The sequence below is a fragment of the Schistocerca serialis genome, chromosome 4, assembly GCF_023864345.2.
Source record: "Schistocerca serialis cubense isolate TAMUIC-IGC-003099 chromosome 4, iqSchSeri2.2, whole genome shotgun sequence".
In the NCBI taxonomy this organism is placed as follows: Eukaryota; Metazoa; Arthropoda; class Insecta; order Orthoptera; family Acrididae; genus Schistocerca; species Schistocerca serialis.
The window spans coordinates 710381193-710404953 of NC_064641.1; the positions used below are offsets into that span (position 1 = coordinate 710381193).

Consider the following 23761-nt stretch of genomic DNA (forward strand, 5'->3'; position numbering starts at 1 on the left):
AAGATGGTAGAGCCACTTGCCCACGATAGGCAAAGGTCCCAAGTTCAAGTTTTGGTCTGGCACACAGTTTTAATCTGCCAAGAAGTTTCCTGTGTAGAAAATGTTTACTTTTGCTGACATTGCACGTGAGCGAGCATCACTGTAATGAAAATGTGTTCGCATTGTAAGAGACACATCATCACATTTTATAAAAGTAGTTATTTCATTTGCAAATGGCATCAGTGTATAGAGTTCTGCACCTTTTTAATTCCAGTGATCAGGTCCTGGATTATTTGTTAAGATATTCTCACTTAATGTAAAACTAGTTGTAATCACAGATACAGCTCAGTATCACCAGAAGGAATATAAATCCAAATGTAGATAGATACTTGAGAACAGTTCCATTGTCTTGCTAAAACCCATGCCTACAAAGAGATTCACATGATGTTAACCCTTCAACAGCAAAGTAAGTGCGACACAGTTGGGACCAATCAAACATAATATAAGCCATGTTAATTATTCTCAAAGCCTCCAGCATGTTTTACAAGACAAAACATTGTTTATGAACTTCTGTTTTTAGATCTTAATGCAATTTTAATATGTTAGGTATTTTTCATAAGTATTAACTACTTTTAGGATTACTGAAAATAATAGTTAATGATAGAGTTTTCAAGTTATTGAAAATATTCTTGAAGCTGTGAACTTCAAATAACATTGTCTAATACCATAAATAAACTGTGAAATAATTATAAATGATATAGTTCTTACTACCATTTGCAGCTATTTGTTTGATAATTTATCTTCACACTGAAGCATTGCAAAATATTAAAATATCAATATACAAATGAAAAATTATATTTGTGGCAAATTTGCTCCCAAGGGCTTGAAAACTTTGTGAACATCCACAATCATGAATTGCATATTCCATAAATAAAAATGAGTTCAAATCTGGCTGAAAGTTAGGTGGTATCACAGATTTATGTAACAGAGAAAAATTCTGTCAGATCTTGATTTTTTTCAAAAGGCTAGTCAAGTGGAGCCAAAGAGATCCTGCTCAGCATTGTGTATGACCCTTATGAACCCACTTATTCCATATTTGTATGAAACTAATGCAGTCCCAGCCAATAAAACAGCAACTTAACTGAAGAATGAACTGGTCTTGATAGACCACAATCATGCTGGTGTTGAATTCTGACACATGCAGGTAAACAATTCTCCTTCTTATGCAAGGCATAACAGAATCTTCTCATGAACAACCAATATTCAAATGTACTTTCTGAATGAGAAACATACTACATATTTTTTTCCTTATATACATCTGTAGATGGTGTAAACTCTATCTAATTTGTGATGAAATGTTAATCACTTGCAAATCCAAACATGTAGGAAGTTCATGCCAATTTGACAAATGTTGCATGCTGCCCTCATAGTCTATCTATCTTGATGGCCAGGAATGTTTTCTATTGAAGTATGTAATAAAAATAAAATTTGAAATTGACAACCAAACGTCTTGCAGAAGGCTCTTCCAGAATCTTGGGATCCTCGTACTTACAAGCCAATACGTTTTCTCCATAGCGGTTTTCATTTTAATTTCACAGAGACTCATGATATGCAATTTAACATTCCTGATGCAAAATATCTGATTAGCTAGATTTAAAAAGTGAAGGTTCCTATTACATTCAAAACAAGTAGTGATGATCATTGTTCACATCTCTATTCTTAAAGTATGTATACAACATATTACTTGGTAAATAGCAGTGTAGTTATGTAAAGCTTAAGTTAGCAATAGGAGATAAACAGCAATCACTTAATATAAACAAGATAGCACCACATTTCTGTGAAATTAATGAATAGGATCCCTAGTGAAGTGAGTGTGATTGTAGACTGGAAAAACAGGTTTAGACACAAGCTGAAATCATTACTAACTGAGCAGCCCATTGGCAAAACCTGCTATATGACAGGAAATTCATTTTCAGGGTTTTCATCCACACCAACCTTCTTTACTTCATGGTTAATAGGTTTGGCTATAGTCTGTGTTTCAAAATACAATTCAAGTGTGTGTCTCGTACTGATATTTGATGGAAATTTTTTATTAACAGCTTAACCTGGTAGTTTTGATGAACAGTGGAATACTTTTAACTACTGCTGCACCAGTGTACCAACTTGAAAATTTACACCTTTTTATGTCCCAATGTTCAGGTCTTTGTCCCACTGAATTTTTTGACTGCCCCTCCCCATGTTCTACTTCTCTGCAAATTGGATATAGCAACACTAGATCTACTCATCCTTTCTAACCTTCCACAATCTATCCCACTTTCCTGTCAAATGAAGGAAGGAACAGTTCCTAAAGCAAGATAATAGTTTTTGTACTTTTAAATTCGTCTATTTGAGGATTCTGGAATTTTGCCTACGGGAGGAAAGTAATGGCTAGCAATTCTATTTTATTACTGCTGACAGCATATTTTTAGGTACAAAATCACATTTACAACAAAAGTGCTGGGGAGTCATGAAAATGCAGCTACCTTCATGAACTGCTAGAAAGTACACAGAACTGCTGACAGCAAGTTTTTACATACTGTTACAGAAGAACTGAGATGAGCAGGAAACACGACAAACAATGAAGAAAATATGTATTTGTCATATCCCTTGATTATTTTTATGAACTTAAGACAATAAACAAGCAGTGGGATGTATTACTGATGGTTTTCACAATAAAAATGGAACCAAATAATTAAAATTACAGTTATTACCTAAGAGTGGAAAGAATAAGGTGTATATATGAGGATGAAAGGGTATATTCAAGATGAAATGTTTGGACACAGTGTATTATTAAGAAATTATAGGTGTGAGAGTTGCTGGTGATTTTTCCCTGTTACCATTAAAAAACAGGATGCCCAAAGGTGCCATTTCAACAAGATGTGTAAAATTATTAAATAAAAAAAAATGCACAACATATTTCTGTAGCAGTTAAGTATATAATTAAATGTGCCATAGAAGGAGTTACAAAGAGACAAAACTAAATTACAAGGTATGTTTAGATTCCTGGAAAATTAGTTACGGTAAGAACAAAAGTACAGCAAATTACAATGCAAAGACCGCAAAACTGGAATGGTCCTCTTTCTTGCTGTGGAGTCTACAAGAAACTGTCAAAATTTGATTAGGTTCAAATAAGCTATTATACCAGACTAATAAAACTAGAGGGACTGTGTAGTTTGAAAGGCCGTAGACAATAAGAATGAAAGGTGACAAAAATATAAGCAACATTGTTGTTCTCCAGGCTGGAAAGTAACAATGTAATGAAAAGGATTGTTGCTACTCATCATAAAACAGTGACTCTGAGTCACAGAAAAGCACAACAAGAACACTGTCGGAAAGTTAGCTTTCGGCGAACAAGGCCTTTGTCGAAAATAGACAACATACACACATCCATGCAAATGCAACTCACACACCACATGACCACAGTTTCTGGCAACTGGAGCCAGACTGTAAGCAGCAGGGCATTATGGGAGAGGCAACTGGGTGGGGGTAAGGAGGAGGCTGTAATGGGGAGGGGGAGGGATAGCAAGACAGCAGTGTGGGGCAGAAAAGTGCTGCCGGGAATATGCGGTGATGAGCTGCTCCACTCTGCACCTCATCCCTGCACACTCCTAGCAGCAGCTTACCACCCCCCCCCCCCCCCCACCCCTACCCTGCTGTCCCTCCTCCTATCTGCCCCATCCTCCTCCTTACCCCCACCCAGTTGCCTCTGCCACAATGCCCTGCTGCTCGCAGTCTGGCTCCAGCTGTCAGAGACTGTAATAATGCGTGTGTGAGTTGCCTTTGTCTCAGTGTGTGCATGTTCATATGTTGTCTATTTTCGACAATGGCCTTGTTGGTCAAAAGCTAACTTTCGACAGTCTTCTTGCTGTGCCTTTCTGCAGATCAGAATGTCCACTATACGGTGAGTAGCAACTATCCTTTATCTTTTATCAATGTTTAAAATATTTGTTTGTCCACTTCCCCTTCCTCAGTAACCTCTTATTACCATCATACAATTCAGATGCTGAGTAACACAAAGGACTAGGTCTGCACAGCATGTTAATTATTCTTTTATGTATTCTTTTAGGAATTCTACTCAAAATGTAGCAATATAAACAGTGTCTCCATGTTATTCATATAAGAATCTTATTACAATTAACATAAGTATACAAAAGAAACACCTGTGTTATGTACAGACTCTCACAAATTTCTTGGAGGAAAGAGTAATGTGGTGGAACTTTTTATGTTACTTTGTTTCCCCTTACATGTAATTTCTATAGCATGAAACACTATCATGTAACAATATGTAATCTTATGAATATTGTTAAAGTAATCATGTGTGTATTAATCATGCTACACTATAAAATAAATTCAGAATATTTTTATAAGGATATGTTCAGTGCACTTCACTGTAATTACTAATTGCATATATGAAAACATACTATCATCATCAGGTCTGATAACAGTTCTTCCTTCACTGGTTCCGGTGAACAGGCTGATTGGTTGACCACATGGTGGCAGTTTCCATTTCTGTCCTGCATTGAGAGAACGTTCATCTTGGTAACGTCTCAACTGAGACATAACATGGTGCATGAGACTGGCTTCTTCCTGTAAGGAATTCCATTGCATGCAGTCTACTTCCAATTCACTTGCCATTTCCTGAAAGTGAACCAAAAATATACAGTATGTGCACAAAGTGCCTATTTCTCAGTACTATGATTAAACACACAACAGGTTGGTCAACCTCTTACCTCAAGAAACTCAAGAGAGCTTGGATCATCAAAAACTGGGTGTCTGATTGTAAGCACCCACCTATGTACAAATTGCACAACTCTTCTCTTACATGCCAATAAGAAATCACGATCTTGGCTTGGAGAATCTATACGATAAGTGCATAAAGTTATGGATCATATGATTTTGAGCTGATAGAGAATTATTTTATTAAACATCTCTCACTGCTGTATGAAAATGTCATCATATAGAAGTAACACAACCACACTGAAACACAGACCTTTTTTATTTATACTAGACAGACTGATGAAGATTGAATGTGTTTGACAGTATTTAATCCTGTATTCAATTATTACAAAAATCTGTTGAACACTTAAATGCAACAGTTGTTCTGATAATGTAGGGGGCTGTAGCAGAATATTTGTCTCCAAGTTGTAACTCTAGTTTCCATGCAGTACTTTCCATTATTGCTGTTGTATACACAATTAACCCTAGCTGCTATTTATGTGTTGCTGCAATGTGATATGGTTCAAGCCTTCTGTATGTAGTTATTTCAAGAAAGATTTATAGAAATGTGCAGAACTAAAGCTAGTCAGCCAATACCAAGGACTCTTCTAGATCCAGTACATTTCAGGCCCCAGACCCAGAAGGCTAATAGTCTGCCCAGTGGAAATTTTCATTTCTGAGTAATTAATCTACAAAAGCAACTCAATGTGGATAGAAGTAGTGAAAACCAATGCTACTCCTAAAAAGTAAGACATATCCTTGCAGTAGTTTATTTCTTTGTATGTGACAGTTATAGGTATTCCTCTGATCACTACTGAAGATGTGTGTCTCACAAGGAACCCCTTGAATGCAAGGTTGCAAGTTCAATCTTTAACAAGGCCCATTTAATATGGCTCCTCAAACGCATCAAGAGGGTGATGGAAAATGAGTGTCCAGGTCGTGCAGATATCAACCTTCTACGGGATGTATGTATTACAGTTCACAAAATGGACATCATTGACATCCGAGAAATGTTCAAAACAAACCATTAGCTTACACCATGAACATCAAATGAAAAATGGTGTGCCACAGTGATTACAAAGGTTGGCACCATCAAGATTAAAGGCAAACTCCTTGGGAGATAAAAATCGTGTAGGACAACACATAGCTGCAGATAGTGAGGCTGAATTTGTCCAGTGGTTCCAGGTGGTATGAGCTGCAATGTCACAAACCTTCCAGCATGGATAGTTTGTTCTGAAGAAGTATGATTTTTATATGCAGACCACGAATCAAGCAAAAGCAATTTATTTTGATCAGCTGCCCTTGCAAAATCATACACACAAGAAAGAGTCATAGGAGACAGACCACCTCCAACTTCTTGCATCACAATAAATAACTTTCCAACCAATGTATCATCCAAATTATATAAATGTGTTAAGGCAATGATGTTAGTTTATCTTGATAATTTCCAGGGTTCCTTTCATATGCACTTCCTCTTCAAATCCTGATTTGCTGGAGCTGAAAACAAATTCCTTACTGAACAATGGGAGAAGTTTGTTTTTCCCATCTTCAAATTTTCTGGCCAATTCTGCAGTTTGCTGTGTACTGTCAAGTTGATGCTTTGTTTGAAATTTTGTTATCATATGTCTTCCAATTCTGTACCACCTTTTGAAGTTATGCAACCATCCAGTGCTTTCCTTGAAATCGTTGTAATTTATGTCACACACAATTCAGTGTGCGTAATGTAGAAGATCACTGTCATGCACATCCTGTAAATTGTATCATGCATCCTTGCAACATGCAAACACCAGTTTTTGCAACAACTGTGCCTTTTCCTCCCTTGAATATCCATAGTTTTTCTCATACACTACAAGGTCGTATTGCTGTGGACTTACTCAAAATCTCTTCATATTTTATTTTTTTTTAAATTAAGCTGCAGATTATCTTCCATGTACATAATTATGTTTAGTATCCTCTCCTTGGACAACAATTGTCCTTTACTATGTTTCACTGGAGATAGGATTTGTGGACCCCCTGTCTGACAAGGATGATGACAGCTTGACACCCATTTCAATATCACTTTCACTTGTTAAGTATGTATTGTAATCATTGTATTCCTCATGCACATTGTCTGCACAGTTGAGCGTGCATGACACCATGCATTGCACTGATTCACCTTGCAGAAACACTAATATTTCATCTGTCACCCTGCAAAATTCCTTGGTTTCCTTTCTGGTGAAATGTTAACTTTGGCAACCATTGTTTGAAATATTGCAGTGTTCGTTGTTCTGATCATTGCCACTGTTCTGCTTTGTATCAACACCTCTAGCAGTGTAGTACTGCTGTGAGTTACTAATCAACTGAGCAGTTCAACATTGCTCTGTAGCCTTGTGCTGTGCTGTCCATTGGATACCTCCCCTGTTGCCATCAACAGCCAATACTGTGGTTGCATGATAGACAATATGTGGGTGTTGAATGCTTTAAACATCATTCACCTTTTGCAACCTCACACTCAAGGTGTTTCTTGTCAGTCACCCATCAAACATGATGGCTAACCACACTAGGCCACCTACACCTGCTGTCCTTCTCTGTATACGTTCAATATCTCCAGTTATTCCAATCTGGTACAAGTCCCACACACTTGAGCAATAATATTCTGGCTGGGTCACATGATTGATCTGTAAGCAATCTCTTTAGCAGACTGATTTCACTTCCACAGTATTCTGCCAATAAAATGAAATCAACCACCTGCTTTGCCCACAACTGAACCTACGTGATCATTCCATTTCATTTCCCTACAAAGTGTTACACCAGGTATTTATATGAGATGGCTGATTGCAACAGTGACTCACTGATATTATTGTCATAGGATACCATGTTTTTTCATTTTGCCAAGTGCACAGTTTTACATTTCTGAATATTTAGAGCAAGTCAGCAATCTTTGCACCACATTGAAATCCTAACAAGATCTGATGGAATATTTATGCAACTTCTCTCAGATAGTATTTCATTAGAGAGAATTGCATCATCTGCAAAAAGCCTGACTTTACTATTAATGTTGTCTGCAAGTTCATTAATATACAACATGAACAGCAAGGGTCCCAACACACTTCCCCAGGGCACACCCAAAGTAACTTCTACATCTGAAAGTGACTCTCCATCCAAGATAACATGCTGTGTCCTCCTTACCAAAAAGTCCTCACTCTGGTCACAAATTTCACTTGATACTCCATATGATCATACTTTTGACAATAAGCATTGATGCAGTACTGAGTCAAATGCTTTTTGGGAATCAAGAAACACTGCTTCTACCTGGTTGCCCTGATCAAATGCTTTCAGTATGTCATGTGAGAAAAGTGGGAGTTGTATTTTATACGATCGATGTTTTAGAAATCCACGATTGTTGGCACTGAGGAGGTCATTTTGTTCAAGATACATCATTGTGTTTGAGCTCAGAATATGTTCTAAGATACTACAACAAATCGATGTCAAAGATATTGGATGGTAGTTTTGTGGATCACTTCTACTACCCTTCTTGTAGAGGGGTGTGACCTGTGCCTTTTCCATGACCTGGTAATGGTTATTTGTTTAGGGATCTATGATAGATTATAGTGAGAAGAGGCTAACTCAGCCACAAATTCAGTACAGAATCTGACACGGATTAGATTGGGGCATGGGGCCTTGTTCAATTTCAACAATTTCAGCTGCTTTTCAACACCATTCACACTAATACCTATTTCATTCAACTTTTAAGTGGTATAAGGATTAAATTGGGGCAATTCTCCTAGGTTTTCCTTTGTAAAGGAAGATTAGAAAATGGGGTTAAGCATTTCAGGTTTTGCTTTGCTACCATCAATTTCAGTTTCTGTGTCATTCATTCACTAGGGAGTAGACACCTAGTTTGGCACCACTAACAGCCTTTACATACAACCAGAATTTCGTTGGATTTTGTAAAAGATCACTTGACAATATTCTGCTATGGTAGTCATTGAAGGCATCATGCATTGCTCTCTTGGCAGCCAAACACATTTCATTCAGCATCTCTCTATCTACAGCCATATGCTTTGTTTTTCACCTATTATTCAGTAATCTCTGTTTATCTAGATTTTTTTTACAGTGGCTGTATATCATGGAGGTTCCCTCCCATTATGAACTATTCTACTGGGTACATATCTATCCAGTACTCAGTCAACTATTCTTTTCCACCTGAACCAGAGTCCCTCTACATGCTCCTGCCCTGTGCTGAAATTTTCAAGTGCCTCACTGAGATGAGACATTACTGATTTTTTTATCTAGTTTCTTGATTATATGTATTTTTCTGCTAGTTTTAGTTGTCCTTTGTACTTTGGTAATCACTGTTGCCACAACCATGTCATGGTCACTGATACCAGTTTCAATGTGGACATCCTCAAAGAGGTCAGGTCTATTTGTTGCCATTGGATCCAATATACTTTCATCAAAAGTGGGATTCCTAACTATCTGATCTAGGTGGTTCTCAGAGAAGGCATTTAGTAAAGTTTCACGGGATGTCTTATGATGCTCACCACTAACAAAATTGTAATTTTCCCAATTAAATTGTTGGATGATTTAAGTCTCCCCCAATGATTATAGTATGATTGGGGAACTTACTTACAAGTGAACTGATGTTTTCTCTGAAGTTTTCAGTTACATCAGAGGAAGAGTTGGGTGGGTCATAGAAGGATCAAATAATCATTTTATGCCCACCCTTGACACTGAGTCTTGCCCAAACAATCTCACATGCAGTTTCAATTTATATCTCAGTTGATTTCCGTTTTTTGTCAACTGCAACAAATACTCCACTTTCATTTCCCATTTGCCTATCTTTCTGGTACACACAAATTTTCCTCACCACCACTGCTACCAAACTGGTACACTGAGAAAGGTGGTGTAGTGGTTAGCACACTGGACTCTCATTTCAGACGACGATGGCTCAATCCCACTTCCGGCCATCCTGATTCAGGTTTTCTGTGATTTCCCTAAATCGCTTCAGGTAAATGCCAGTATGGTTCTTGTGAAAGAAAAGAAAGAAAGAAAGAAAGAACCAACCAACCAACCAACTAGGTACACTAAAAGTTTTAATGATTGTATGAGCTCCCGTTTTTCTGCCTACTGTAATCTCTCATTATAGATCTTGCCACTCTCCATTTTACCCTTGGTATCTGCTTTGACAGGTATCTTGCTGGGCACAACATATCCTTGGAGCATACTCCAATTGGAGTCAAATATTGGACAAAAAGGCTTTCTCCTTTGTACCTTTGCTTGCACCCTTCAGAATTCTCATTAACATCTGTAGTGACTTATATGCCTAGTTATCACCTGACCCATATGCAGTCCCCTTTGTAGTTTTCCAATACTCAGTGTCACCTGTAGGTATTAGTAATGTCATCGAGCTGTGATGTTAGGTCTTAACTTATACTTGTATCTTTTGACAGTTACATCTGTAGTGTAAATGAACCCTAGTACATTACATTTATTTATTCTCTGCACTGATCAATTTAGTCCTCTGCATTTGTTCCCACATTTCGCTACTGTCTTGTTCTACAGACAGCAGTATCATCGACGAAAAAATAAAGTGATGGCGAAATCCATCCCTGAGAAGATGCTCATGGGGAAGGAGTGCAGTGTCACTATAAAGTTAACCAGTGAGTCTACTGCATTAGAAGATTCTGAGGTAAGTGCACCCATGCAATGTTATGTCTCCCCTCACTTTAACACCTGGACCACCAAAATGATCGTGTTCAACAGTGCTGGATATATCCTCATATGGAGAGAGGTTGGAACATGTAATACACCCAGGAAAATTGTTGAACATGATTGTTTTGGTGATCTAGGTTTTGTAGGGTGGGGAGGCATAACATTGCATGTGCGTATCTTTTCACGGGCATTTGGCTGTGACTTCATTTTTTATGGATGACAATGAGTGACCACCTTGAACAGCGCCGGTGGAGGACCTATTGGAAGGAGAGGATATTTGGCGAATGGACTGGCCTGCCCAATTGCCTGACTTAAATAATATGAAGCACAAATCTGATACCTTGGAGAGAGGTATTGCAGCACATCAACATGCACCAGTGACAATCCAGCAGCTGTCAATCTCGCTAGTGGAGAAATTGAAGGCTCTACCACAGGAACTCCTTACCAACCTTATGGCCAGCACATGAGCATGTTGCAGAGCATGCTGTCTGTGGTGATCACACACAATATTAAGAATGCTGTCCTACCTTTTATAATATCATTAGTCATGATGATTTCAGTGTAATTATTATCTTCAAATAAAAGTGTTATTTCTATTTATCTCATAGTCCAAGTTTCATCAAAATATGTTTCTTGGAAGTGGCAAATCATGAAAAAGTTACTTTTGCCTTTAAGTTTTGTACACCAGCATACACAAGCAAAAAACATGTTCTGTAATTCTATAGCAGACTGTTGACAAGAATATAGGCTTGTAAGACTGATTTGTAGATCATCGGTCTGATGACCCTACTTGAAAATGGGCATGACTTGTGCTTTTTTCCAATTGATAGGTATCCTCTGTTGGCTCCAGTAACCTATGGTAAACTACAACTAGAAGGAGAGCAAGTTATTCCATATGTTCTCTGTAGAACCTCTCACATATTCATTATGATTTATCTCATTCCCAATGTCAAGCAGATTTAGTCAATTTTCTATTCTGCTATCGCTTATTTCAGTGATGATTGAAACAAAGAATGTCCATGGTGAAACAATTTTGGAAGAGTGATTTATTCTCTGTCATTTTCTTTGGTGGTCTCCTCTCCATTATGGAAGTGGCACAAACTTTGCTGTTTCATTCCTTCTTCCAAACTGAGAATGGAGGGATTCTATTTTGGCCACTGAATTAAGAGGTGAGTCGCCTACACAACCAGTGAGCCAATGAGTCCCAACCTTAAGACAGCGAGGCCATACAGTGAGTTTTATATAAGACAGTGCACTGGATACTACTGGCTGTTCTCCAGTGATTCACTTGACAGTTAGTGGTGTGATTCAGACCAGACATCATTTGACAGATACAGTGAAGAGACATGTACTAGAGAGGTATTTGGACTTTGAATTACCAGGACACTCTCTGACTGGACATTTCCCTGTAGTGTTCACAATACTGTTTTCTGTATTTGCTGTGCAAATAAATTGCGATGTTTCATAATACAACACCTTTCATTAAAACATCCCATACTTTGTGCTGAAGATTTTCAAAACTTATAAAATCTATAAAAAATTGCACATATTAATACAGCTTCTCACCAAACTGGCACTTTGTTCCAAGTCCCATAGCATCAAGAAAAACCTGAACTAGATTAATATAAGCATGTTGACTCTATGACAATGTGATACATATTCAATTCTTCCATCCAGTTTGGCATAATGATAGACTACAAAAGTAATCTGGCATTAAAGGATATTGTCTGGAAAGCTCTGTCACCAGCTGATGTGTAGGCATGAACACAATGTGAGTCAGCAGGAAGTCTTCCAGGAAAGGATCACTTGATGGATGAGGTGCGACATCCCGGCCACCTACTGTTCCTCCACAGCCACGTCCATCTAGACGCGTCTCGAGCAGGTGCTCCAGCATTTTCTGTGGGGTACCCGCCATCACAGTGTACCTGCAACCATTGTAAGAAATAGTAAGCTTCTCAATTTTATTAGTCAAAGGAAGAAGGGAAGGTGGGTAGGTAGAGGGCTAGGGAACCAAACTTGTTTGTTTTCAATCTTTAGATGTTGTTAATCTGATAGAAGTGCATCATAACATACTGTGCAATTTAAGAGCTATGCATGCCATTACCCCACAAATAAAAATATCACAGAAATACACCTTACTTTGCCAACAAAGGGAAGAAGAAATGAACCAGTGTTAATTGATCAACGTAATGGAGGTTGTTCATATAGCACAAAAAGAATGCCACTGATTCTCACATCCACAAAACAATATGAAGTGTATTATGTATTATTTAATACTGTTTCATTCAAAAATCTTATTTTATTTGAGATGATGTACATACGAGTGGACTGTTATCTAATATACCATACTTGGAACCAAGGGAAAATAATGTTGCTCTTATGTTGGGAGATTGAAAAATAAATCACATTTAAATGAAAATCTTTTTTCCTTTCCAACATTGTCATCTTTCTTCTCCATGTAAATTCTTTAGTGTGACTCTACTTATTTGAATCTCTCATTCTCGAGTCCTAGAAAATAAGAATTTTTTCCTACACACTGTTTCATTTGTCTGCACATCTACATCCATACTCTGCCAATCACTGTGAAGTGCATGACAGAGGGTACTTTCCACTATACCAGCTGTTAGGACTTCTTTCCATTCCATTCACGTACAAGGCGTCGAAATACTGACTGTTTAAATGTCTCTGCGCATGCTGTAATCAATCTCGTCTCGTACTCACGATCCTACAGGAGCGATACATAGGGGATTGCAGTGTATTCCCAGAGTCATCATTTAAAGCTGGTTCTTGAAACATTAAGAAGCACAGTTTGGCATAATGATAGACTACACAAGTAATCTGGCATTAAATGATACTGTCTGGAAAGCTCTGTCACCAGCTGATGCGTAGGCATGAACACAATGTGAGTCATCAGGAAGTTAGTGACAATCTTCAAGTGTTTGCCAGTTCAATTTCTTGAGCATCTCTGTGGCACAGTCCCATGGGTCAAACGATCCTGTGACCATTCATAATGCCCTTTTCTGAATATGTTCGACGTACCCCTGTCAGTCCTATTTGCCATGGGTCCCACACAACTGAGCAATATTCTAGGATACATTGTGCAATTGATTTATAAGCAATCTCCTTTGAAGGTTGATTGCATTTCTGTAGTATTCTACCAATGCACTAAGCCTGCCACTTGCTTTTACCAATGACTGAGCCTTTCGTGATCATTACATTTCAAATTTTTACGAAGTGTTACTCCCAGGCATTTGTAGAAGTTGTTAGATTCCAAGTGCGAGTCACTGATACTGTAGTAGTTTTTTATGCGCAGAATCTTAATTTTGAACACTAAAAGCAACTTGACAGTCTTTGCTCAACTTTGAAATAATATTGAGATATGTCAAAATGTTTTCTTAGACAGTACTCATACTTCATTGCAGAGAACTGCATTTTCTGTGAAAAGTCTTAGGTTACTATTAATATACAACATGAACAGCAAGGGTCCTAACACCTTCCATGGAACACATTCAAGTTACTTCTATATGTCTACTAATGATTCTCCATCCAAAATGACATGCTATGTTCTCCCTATAGTACATGTCCATCCACTGATACATTTCTTCAGGTCCAAAAGAAGAAAGCAGTGCAAAGAAGCTATAGCTGGAGAGTATGATCTGCGATTCAACTTAATGCCTTTACATGAAGCAAACAAAACTTTTGAGTGGTTTGCAGGTCTGCCAAACTTCTGGAAAAAGTGAAAACTTCTTTGTCCAGTGGCTAAAAATCCTTGAGAAATTTGATAGATAATATTAACCTGTGACCATTTCTCTGATAATTATCACAATTTGTGAATCCTAAATAATCTCACCATTACTTTTACAGCTCAGTTTTGGTTTTCTTCTGAGCATGTTATCAAACGGAAGTTGGCCATTTTCAGTGTTCCTTTGCCTTCTGTTAGGAACAGACATTTGCTGTGCAAGTAAAAAATTGGTTTCGATTGTACATTAGATGTTCGCAACTGCTGTAATACGGTTAAACGATTTTAATGCTGAGTAGCTATAAGCTATTACTGATTTAATCTAGCCAGTAACTTCTTCATGCTTGAATGTTCATCCAAGACAAACATCCCTCTTTTAAAAGTTTATAGTCCTTTGGTTATTCATCTCATTGGTTATGATCTGAATTGGGTATGTTGTGCATTCTACACCATCCATGTTTGTGTGTCAACAACAAACCACTTGTCACATACACCATGCAATGGAGCAGATCCTTCAAAAAATTTTCAGTTATTCATCTGTACTGAGGAGTGCTTGGGGAAGAAAGTTTATGATGCCAGTGCCAGCCTTGACATGACTCATGCAATTCAGCTCTGAACTCTTGTCAAAGTTGATAATCAACGATCTTCATATACTGGACAGTTCTTTACAATTTTCATACCTTGAGATTTTACATATTTTATTGGTTTGGAATGTAAATAAATAGAAATTGTATGCCTTGATGAGGCACTCAGTTTTAAGACTCTGGAATCAAAGGCACGACAAGAAAACGTTGATTAATTTGTGTTAAATGGTACCGGTGCTTTATATATACCAGTTAGTCCACGTTCTTCAAAATAATTCAGCAGCTGAACTGGTGGTTTCTCTCTTTATTTGTAAGATGCTAATAATGTTGTCATATTTATTTTTACAAAATGCGACCGGCATGATGCTAACAGAATTGCCTCCAGTTCTTGCTATGTTGTAGTGCACTGTTTTTTCGTTCACTAATGTTTATATACTTTTAGTATGTCTGTTTAGATACTGAAGTTTGCAAAAAAAGCTTGCTTTTTACCATTGTATAGGTAGGTAAAAAGTTATAAATGAACAATAGTTGAATGTATCTGAAGGTCTCTAGAAATGAAATCCAGAAGAAGAAAAAGTTTCTGCTTTGGATGATGAGCAAATGGAAGATCCAGCATAACCAAATATTCCAAATGAAACCAAAAAGGCTGTTAAATGTAGCCAACACCATTATTTGCAACAAAGACACAGAGAATTTGCTAATCTTCCTGGAGTATTACAGAAATTAGCTTCAACTCTGTTCAGAGTACCAATATCTCTAAGAACTTTTTGCTAAGACACAAACTATTTTTAAGAGACTTAATCAACAGCCATTTATTTAACTACACATACATAATTAAACAAGACAAAGATACAATATAACCTGCAAATTTCTGGAACATAGATTTTTTAACTACAACAGTAAAGGTTGAAAAATGACTTCTTGTAATACTACTACTTCAGCAGCAGCAGCAGATCCCAAATCACCATTACCTATTCATGTCTCCCTAACCACACTTAATTTGATACTTAGAAGAAGTAAGCTTTGAAAGAAGAAGTGATAAAGTAAAAAGTGTTGTCCTGTAGGAATTGAAGGTTACATTTCATACTTCGTTACATAATGAGAAAGGCAACACTTTATGCCTGCCTCACACTGCAGACAGAATGTTAGTGTGTTTAAAAACATAATAACTGGAGCTACAAAATATAGGTATGGTTTAATGAAATAGTTGACCACCCCCTCTCCATATGGGTTGAAAATAACAGTGCCCAATTTAACTACCCAGAAACAGCACTGAGATGTAATCAACACCATTCCTCTCATATTTTTCTTTTTTAAGAATTTATGATTTCCGAGAAAATAAACTTATGCAGAATATATAGGTCTACAACATTTCTATTTGGACATTTATTTGCTGGTATGAGTTATTGTTGACTTGCTAATAGTGAACAAGCCACAAGCGGCTGTCTATGAGCTAACATTCCAACTGGTGATTACTACTTTAAGAGATCGATCTTTGACTTGTTTAATCAGCATTTTAACTACAATGAGGTGCACACTCAAAACTAGTTTTCTGAATACCAATAATCTGTCACACCAGTTGTCATTAGTCCCCTCTCTTACTTGCAAGTGGTATGGTTATGCCACAGTTTCTTAATACACACCTGGTGTCATGTTAATTTAAGATTTACTTTATTTTTGGCAACAGAAAAGTCACATTGGGCAAATATGGCAAAAATGGAAGCAGGGAATTGTTACATTATTGTCTCTGGTGCAGAAATAATGAAGCAGCAACAAAGTGTAAGTAGGTGCATTATCATGATGCAAAAACCAAAAATTGTTTCATCACAAATCAGAGTGTTTTTTCAGATTGTTTCATGCAAATAGCTTTAAATTTTTGGTGGTATTCCTTACTGATCATTTGATCTTGTGGCAAGAACTCAAAGTGTACTATGCCATTAAAAACCTAAGAACAAAGCGAGTGTAGCCTTCACACTGCAATCTGCTGAGATTTTATCGATTTTGGGGATCCAGAATGCTTCCACTCAGACGAGTGGGCCATAGCTTCAACAGTTTATCATTAAAACCAGGTTTCATCACCTGTTATGACACATTTCATCAGTTCTGTGTCATTGTTTTCATCTAGCAACATGTGCTTGCCAATGTCTTTGATCGAACATCAAAAATTTTGGAACAAACTTTGCTGTCACATATTTTATACCTTAAACACCCAAAAAAAAATTCATTGCAGGAGTGAAGTCATACGTTAATACCATCAGTGACTTCTCTGACTGTGGTTCCTTGAGTGTTCATAATGATTTATTTTCCTCTTTTCTCGATTTCATCAGCTGATGATGTGCTGCGGCTTCCTGGACACTTTCTTCATGGTCTTCTTCAAAACACTTATACCACATGTAATCCATTGTTTTACTCACTGAAGACTCACCAAAAGCAATATTTAACATGTCTGAAGGAACACTGCATTGTTCTTCCTAACGACATGGGCACTGCAATACTGTATTTATCCACCGATACCAGAAAGCAACTTTTAATTACAATGTCGGTCCCAGTATGGAAATTACATAACAAATACATGTTGTGATGCAGGAATAATGACAAATGGAAGTTTGGGTCTGGTGTGAGTTCTGGACCAATAGGCAAAGCAGTTAAGGTGACAGCTGGAGCTGGTGTGTAAAGTAGGAAATCCATAATTGAGTCCTGGTCCTGCACAGATCTTCATTGTCATCATTCCCTTATACAGCTGATGGTTGTTCATTTTAGCAACTCAAATACATTCATGTTACACAAAATGAATAATCAATGGTACTACCAAAACACAAGTAATCTTTCTGGCACCCGACAACAGACTAAATATCCAAAATGGCTAATGCTACACAGATACTTTTCAGACATGTTTAAAAACACAACAACAAAAATAGTCCTATTGGCATGAATACCATATGCAAAATTATAAAGCTCCTGCTACTTTTTGAACACATTTTGTATGAGTAGATGAAAGCTTCCACTAAAACATTGATATCTGTTTGATGGTTATACTGTTCCTCCTGAAAATGATTAAACAGATGAAACTGTACAGTAGTGGAGTATCCAAAATAAAAGAATCCAATTAGCAACAGCCAATGGGAACTTTTGTTTCATTAAGATGACTTGATTATTATAGCAAAGGAAACTATTACTGGAAAATGATTGCTCTTAAAAGTGGGAGGTAAGTCTGTTTTTGTGATTGGAATCAAGGGAATAAAGACTACATCCCCTTTAGCAAACCTAACAGGATTCATTGCTTAGATTATACTTCACTGATTTTACCACCTGTTTTTATTACAGTTCATTCCTCACAGCCATTTGAATTGGTTAGTGTGTCGACTGCAATTGAAAACAGAGCAAACCAAGTACCATGCTGTTACTAAACATTTTCATTTGGAGGGTTGCACTGCTGCACAAATCAAAACAGAGTTGGATGAAGTTCACATGGACACTGTAGTATCACTGAAGACCATTTATTTTTGGATTAATGAATTTTAATGTGGTCGGACAAGCACTGATGACAAAGCATGTTCTTGCAGTCGTATTAAGGTCACCAAAAAGAAAACCGTTGACAAAATCCACGATATGGTAACGCCAAACTGCTGACAAAAATCGTGAGGTTGCTGAGACTGTGAGACTGAGTGAGTGCATAATGTCCTGCATGGAGATTTTGGCTATGAATAATCCGTGTGCCAGGTGAGTGCCACAGTTGCTCACATTTGACCAAAAGTGCATCCGGCACATTATTTCAACAAAATGTATGAAATGTTTAATTGCAGTCTGCAAGATGTTTTGCACCAATTTGTGACTGTTGATGAAAGCTGAATACATCATTACAAACCAGAGAAAAAACCAGACAAAATGCTGAAGGCTGATGAAAGTGAACTGAAGAAGAAAAAGACCATTCAGTCAGATGTTAAGGTCATGATCACTGTTTATTTTGGAATTCCTAAGGAATAATCCTCTTAGATTACTAGGGAAAAAGGCAGGACCATAACTGGGCTCTATTATGCTTTACTGTTGGATCATTTGAAACTTGCAATGGCTAAAAACAGACAAAGATTGGCATGCAAGAAATGCTCTTTCACCAGAATAATATACCATCCTACACATAGCAATAACAATAGCAAAAGTGCATGAACTGGGCTTTAAATTGGTTCCTCATCCATGCTATTCACCAGAATTAGCCACAAGTGGCTTCTTCCTGTTCCCTAGCTTAAAAATTTGGCGTGATAGGAAGAAATTTTCATTAAATTAGGAAGTGTCTGTTACAGTCAACAAATATTTTGCGGAGTTTGACAGAATCCATTTTTCCAATGGAATGAAAAAGCTGGAGTATTGCCGAACTGAGTGTATATTCCTCAATGAAGACTATGTTGAGAAGTAAAGTGAGTTGTTTATGAAACACACATTCTTTTGCTTTTTCCCCAGATTCATCAGACCACCCTTGTATAACCAGATTTGCAAAAGTAAGGTGAAATAAAATTCTCTGTTGTTCATCTGCGACAATGGTGCCCAAATCGATCATCATCACATTAACTAAGAACATGCCAACATTGCACCTGTCTTTGAGGAGAATCCTTGTATCATAATAGACCAAAAGTTATCTCTCAGTGCCTGACATGACATACGGATTTATTGAAACCAAGAATGAGTGCAAAAACCAGCCAACAGATGGTGCCAGACAGCAAGACATCAGTAACACTGCACGAGAATGTTGTGTAAAATGAGTTGTAGGGAGAGAGGGAGGCAGATGCACAAGCAGTCTCAGTATGTTGACTTTACCAGAAAAGGCACTGTTAGTGAAATGAATGGAGAATCTGCTATTGCAGCTTTATGACCCTATCATAAGAAGGGTATTCGAATGGGTGAACGTACTGTACAAGCAGCGCTAAGAAGAAAATTCTCGTGAAGGTTGATGCCACAGGTTGTTTAGACATTTGGCCTCATAATGGGTGATGAGACAAATGATAATGCTGCTCAGACAATTCAGGAAGAAATGGAGACTTAACCAAGTTCATCTCTGGTTGGTGAAGCCAGCACTTGCGAAGTCGCACATTCCTCTGACATTCCATGCACTACTGTCTGGAGAGCACTGAGGCATACCCTCCAATGCTATCCAAACAAAATCTAGTGTCATTATGAACTGTTAGCCACAGAACATGTTGTCGACTGACAAAGCCCATTTCACACTCCAAGGGTCTGTCAATACCTGCAACTGCAGAATTTGTTCTATTGAAAATCCTAGAACTGTCATGGAAACACCATTGTGTGGTGAGAAAGTCACAGAGTGGTGTGGATTTTCATCAGTTGTGAAATGGACCCTTTTTCTCTGAGAAAATGCGAGGTATTGATTTTTGGTCAGTCATCGTGATGGGTGTGAGGTACGCTGAAATGTTACAGAACTGCTTCATCCCTAGCCTCGCTGATAAACACTTGCTGGAAGGTACAACTTTTATGCTCCATGCCATTTAGATAAACATGTGGAAGATCACTTTTACACATTGTTTGGTGAGGATCGAGTGCTGAGCTGCCATTTCCATCATACTTGGCCTGCCAGTTCCCCAGACCTCGATCTGTGCGGTTATCGGCTGTGGAATTACCTGAAGCCTCAAGCCTATTGCAATCGTCTGACTTCATTAGGGATGCTAAAAGATGATGTCCAGCAGCAATTTCTCATCATACCTACTGGTATGCTGTACAGTGCTGTTCACAATATTATCTCTTGACTACACGTATTGTTGAGGAATGATGGCCGATATAATGGGCATTTGTTACAAAGAAAATCGGTTGTTATGCTAATTATTGCTTTTGTATCATATGAAGTGACATCATTGGTCATTTTGTGCACTTTTTTTGGATTCAATAAAACTTCATGGCATTTTAATCATTTGTGTCAATTTTTGTCTCTCTTCCTACATTAGACCATGAAGAACTGAATTTTCACATGTTAACAGACTTCTGTGTCACCCTGTACTTTCGAATGCTTAGCATGGAGCTAAGGGATTAGACAATACACAAATATTTATCAGAACAGCAGACAGCAGACAGACACCAACAGTACAGAGCTGAGCAAAAGATCTTCGCCTATTGCATGACGGCTGCCTCGTGTTAATCATTTTCTAGCAATCCTCTAGTCTCGCAAGCCTCTTGTAGATTCAGCAACAGTGGCTGTCAACACTCTTCAAGTGTTGGAGCGACTGAGAACACCTCTTGTGGAAAGAAACTCAGACTAGCATTCACAGTTATTCAGATGGCTGCCATGTACACTGGCCAAGGCATCAGAGTTACTTCATGTGTGTGCGGTCCCGAAAATTTGATACTGAAACTCCTTTCCTCTGGTGCCCCAAGTGTAGTAATGAGGGATACTTTGTGGTCTTTTTGCAGTCTGATTAAAATTACTTGATACTTGACATTTCACACGTTGGAGCTGTCTTCCTCCAATCAGAGTGCTTAAAATCAATCTCAAAATGTTCACCATTGCCAAACTGCCACAACAAATAGCTCACTTCCAATTCCTTGTCTGGTTATGTTCTTGATGTGTGTGGATCCAAAGTCTTGGGACTGATCGTTTTATTTTGCATTTCATCAGGCACCATAACCATCCTGAAAACAACACATGCAGAAAGACGGTAATGAAATACACATGTTTTGTATGTGTCATTAGCCAAACACTGCTAGACCCCTTTGCACAAGATGTGATTCGGCTTTACACATTTGATTATCATTGTCACAGAGATGGGACTACAGTAGATAAGCTTCATATGACACTGTATGAGGCCAAAGCTTGGGAAGGCAGCAAATTATCATTACAATTGGTGCTACAGGGGAATTAAAATAACATGATAATGGTTATTGATAAAACAGAGCAATGGTAAATCACAATCCTGACATGCAGAAAATCCTGGGTTCAAATTCATGTGAGGTGATAGTTCTTTTATTTACAATTTTTTTTCAAATTTACTCTCATTATTATTATTATTATTATTATTATTATTTTCAATTAACTGTTGGAAATATGATTTTTTTATTTTGAAAATTTTGTCACAACATTTTCAAAACTGGACTGACTTTTGTATTTGTTCTTATTTTTTCCCTATCATTCTTGTTTTGTTTAAAATCTGAAACTGAGTACCAATCAGGACTGCTCATTGGTTGGATCACATCACTTTGTATAGGCAGTAAGAGGATAACTTCACATAACCAATTAAAGATACAAGTTATAGCGTGCTGTTGGTGCTAACTTGAAATTTTTCTGTATTGAGTTTGCTCTCAGAGGCCAGATTTAATCACAGTGAATAAAGCAAGTGTAATTAATAGTTCTGTCAAGTTTGCATCCTTGTTTTTGTGGGTACTTTGCATATCACGTGGTTGTGGTTAAGTTAGGAAATGAGCGTAAATTCAGGGCTACAAAAAATGTTGTCTGTCACAGTTCAGTCACTGATCACTTAAAACCAGCTGTGGGCTGAGTTTCTCATGCTCCTGCCATACCTGATGGCAGTCGCTTCCAACACTATTCCTCATTACATGAACAGCATTTCAGCACTTGTGAACTGATCTGATGAATTCATGTTTCGCCTTTGACCCAGTTGCAGCTGATAGTGCAACACTGTAGTGTGACAAGCATCAAGTGTCATATAATTTTAATTGGACTATAGTTCATGAAATTTTGTGTAACGATTCCATCACCATTTTGTTACTGTAGAATATCTTTTAAAACACATGTCCATTTCTAATCTGCAGTGACCTAACCGACAGTCGACTGCAATCTGAATAACAATATCGTATTTCTGGTTTATTTTGATTCCACACAACACAGATTTTTCCCAAATGTTAGTAAAGATAAATCTGATCAGTCTAAGCACATCAAATCCTTAGTAAGGAGCTTCTAGACATAACAAAGTTGTTCTCTTCTTACTTAAACAGGCGATGATAAGGTCAGCAGCATCTGTGGTGGAAATGGAATCAAAGCGAGACAAGTTTTATGAAGTAATGACTCAGTGTAGTCGCTAGTAGCACTGGGCTTCAGTTCTTAAGGGGATCATTTTCATTTCTATTCTTTATCAAGCCATACTGGTCATCTCTAGAAGTCTATGCCAGTATTTATACTGAATGTGAACCAGAAAATGATGCCTATACACTTGTGCATATTACCTGATCTCTCCAACCAATTTTACTGTCATTACTCTCATCTGTATGAATTAGTGTATATTATGACTCATCTGAAAATATGTCCTGATCTCCACATAACATGAAATGTATTTCTTGTTCTTCAGTGGATTTCACCAATTATCTCTGAAACACATGTGCCAACTACAGAAATCATCTCGAATCGCACGTGCACGTCTTTCCTCTGAATTTTCCTTCTTCAGTAACTTCAATTTTGTAATTATCCCATACTCATAAAGAGTATTGAAGAACAGGTGCCAGGATGGTTTCATAACTGAATTCTCTTTCAGGTTAGCTGCTCTGCCTAGAATTCAGACAGATCCTGACTGAACATTTGCAAGGTGTTTTGAAACGCTGATTGTATTAGGTGTCCTGTCAGAATATATACTGAGCAAGGCAGTGCAGTGCTGACACACTGGAATCACACTTGTGAGGAAGGTAGTTCAGTTTCCTGTGCTGGCCCAAAATATCTTCAGACAGATGGGTTTCACTAACTGAATCAGTAACAGATAGTGTGCCTCTTGATTTGCAAGTTAAGCGAGCAATGTAATCAGCATAATGAAAGACATTTAAACTATACTCCACTGTTGACTCTAATCAGCTTCATATATACAGCAAGGGAGAAAAGCACTACCGTATTTACTCGAATCCAAGCCGCACCTGAAAAATGAGACTCGAAATCAAGAAAAAAAAAAATTTCCCGAATCTACGTCGCACCTGAAATTTGAGACTCTAAATTCAAGGGGAGAGAAAAGTTTTAGGTCGCACCTCCAAATCGAAACAAAGTTCGTCTAATTGTAATATGACACACTATTTA

General features: G+C 37.6%; 1 protein-coding gene across 1 annotated transcript in view; it reads right to left on the reverse strand.

Moving 5' to 3' along the window:
• The window catches only part of LOC126474865 (rap guanine nucleotide exchange factor 4), a 429508-nt gene that overhangs the window by 88907 nt on the left and 316840 nt on the right, over positions 1-23761 (reverse strand). The window contains exons 9-11 of the mRNA XM_050102345.1: positions 12153-12353; positions 4749-4887; positions 4440-4656 (exon numbers count right to left, since the gene is read on the reverse strand). Coding sequence (XP_049958302.1) covers positions 4440-4656; positions 4749-4887; positions 12153-12353 — 557 coding nt within the window. The remainder of the gene's footprint in view (positions 1-4439; positions 4657-4748; positions 4888-12152; positions 12354-23761) is intronic.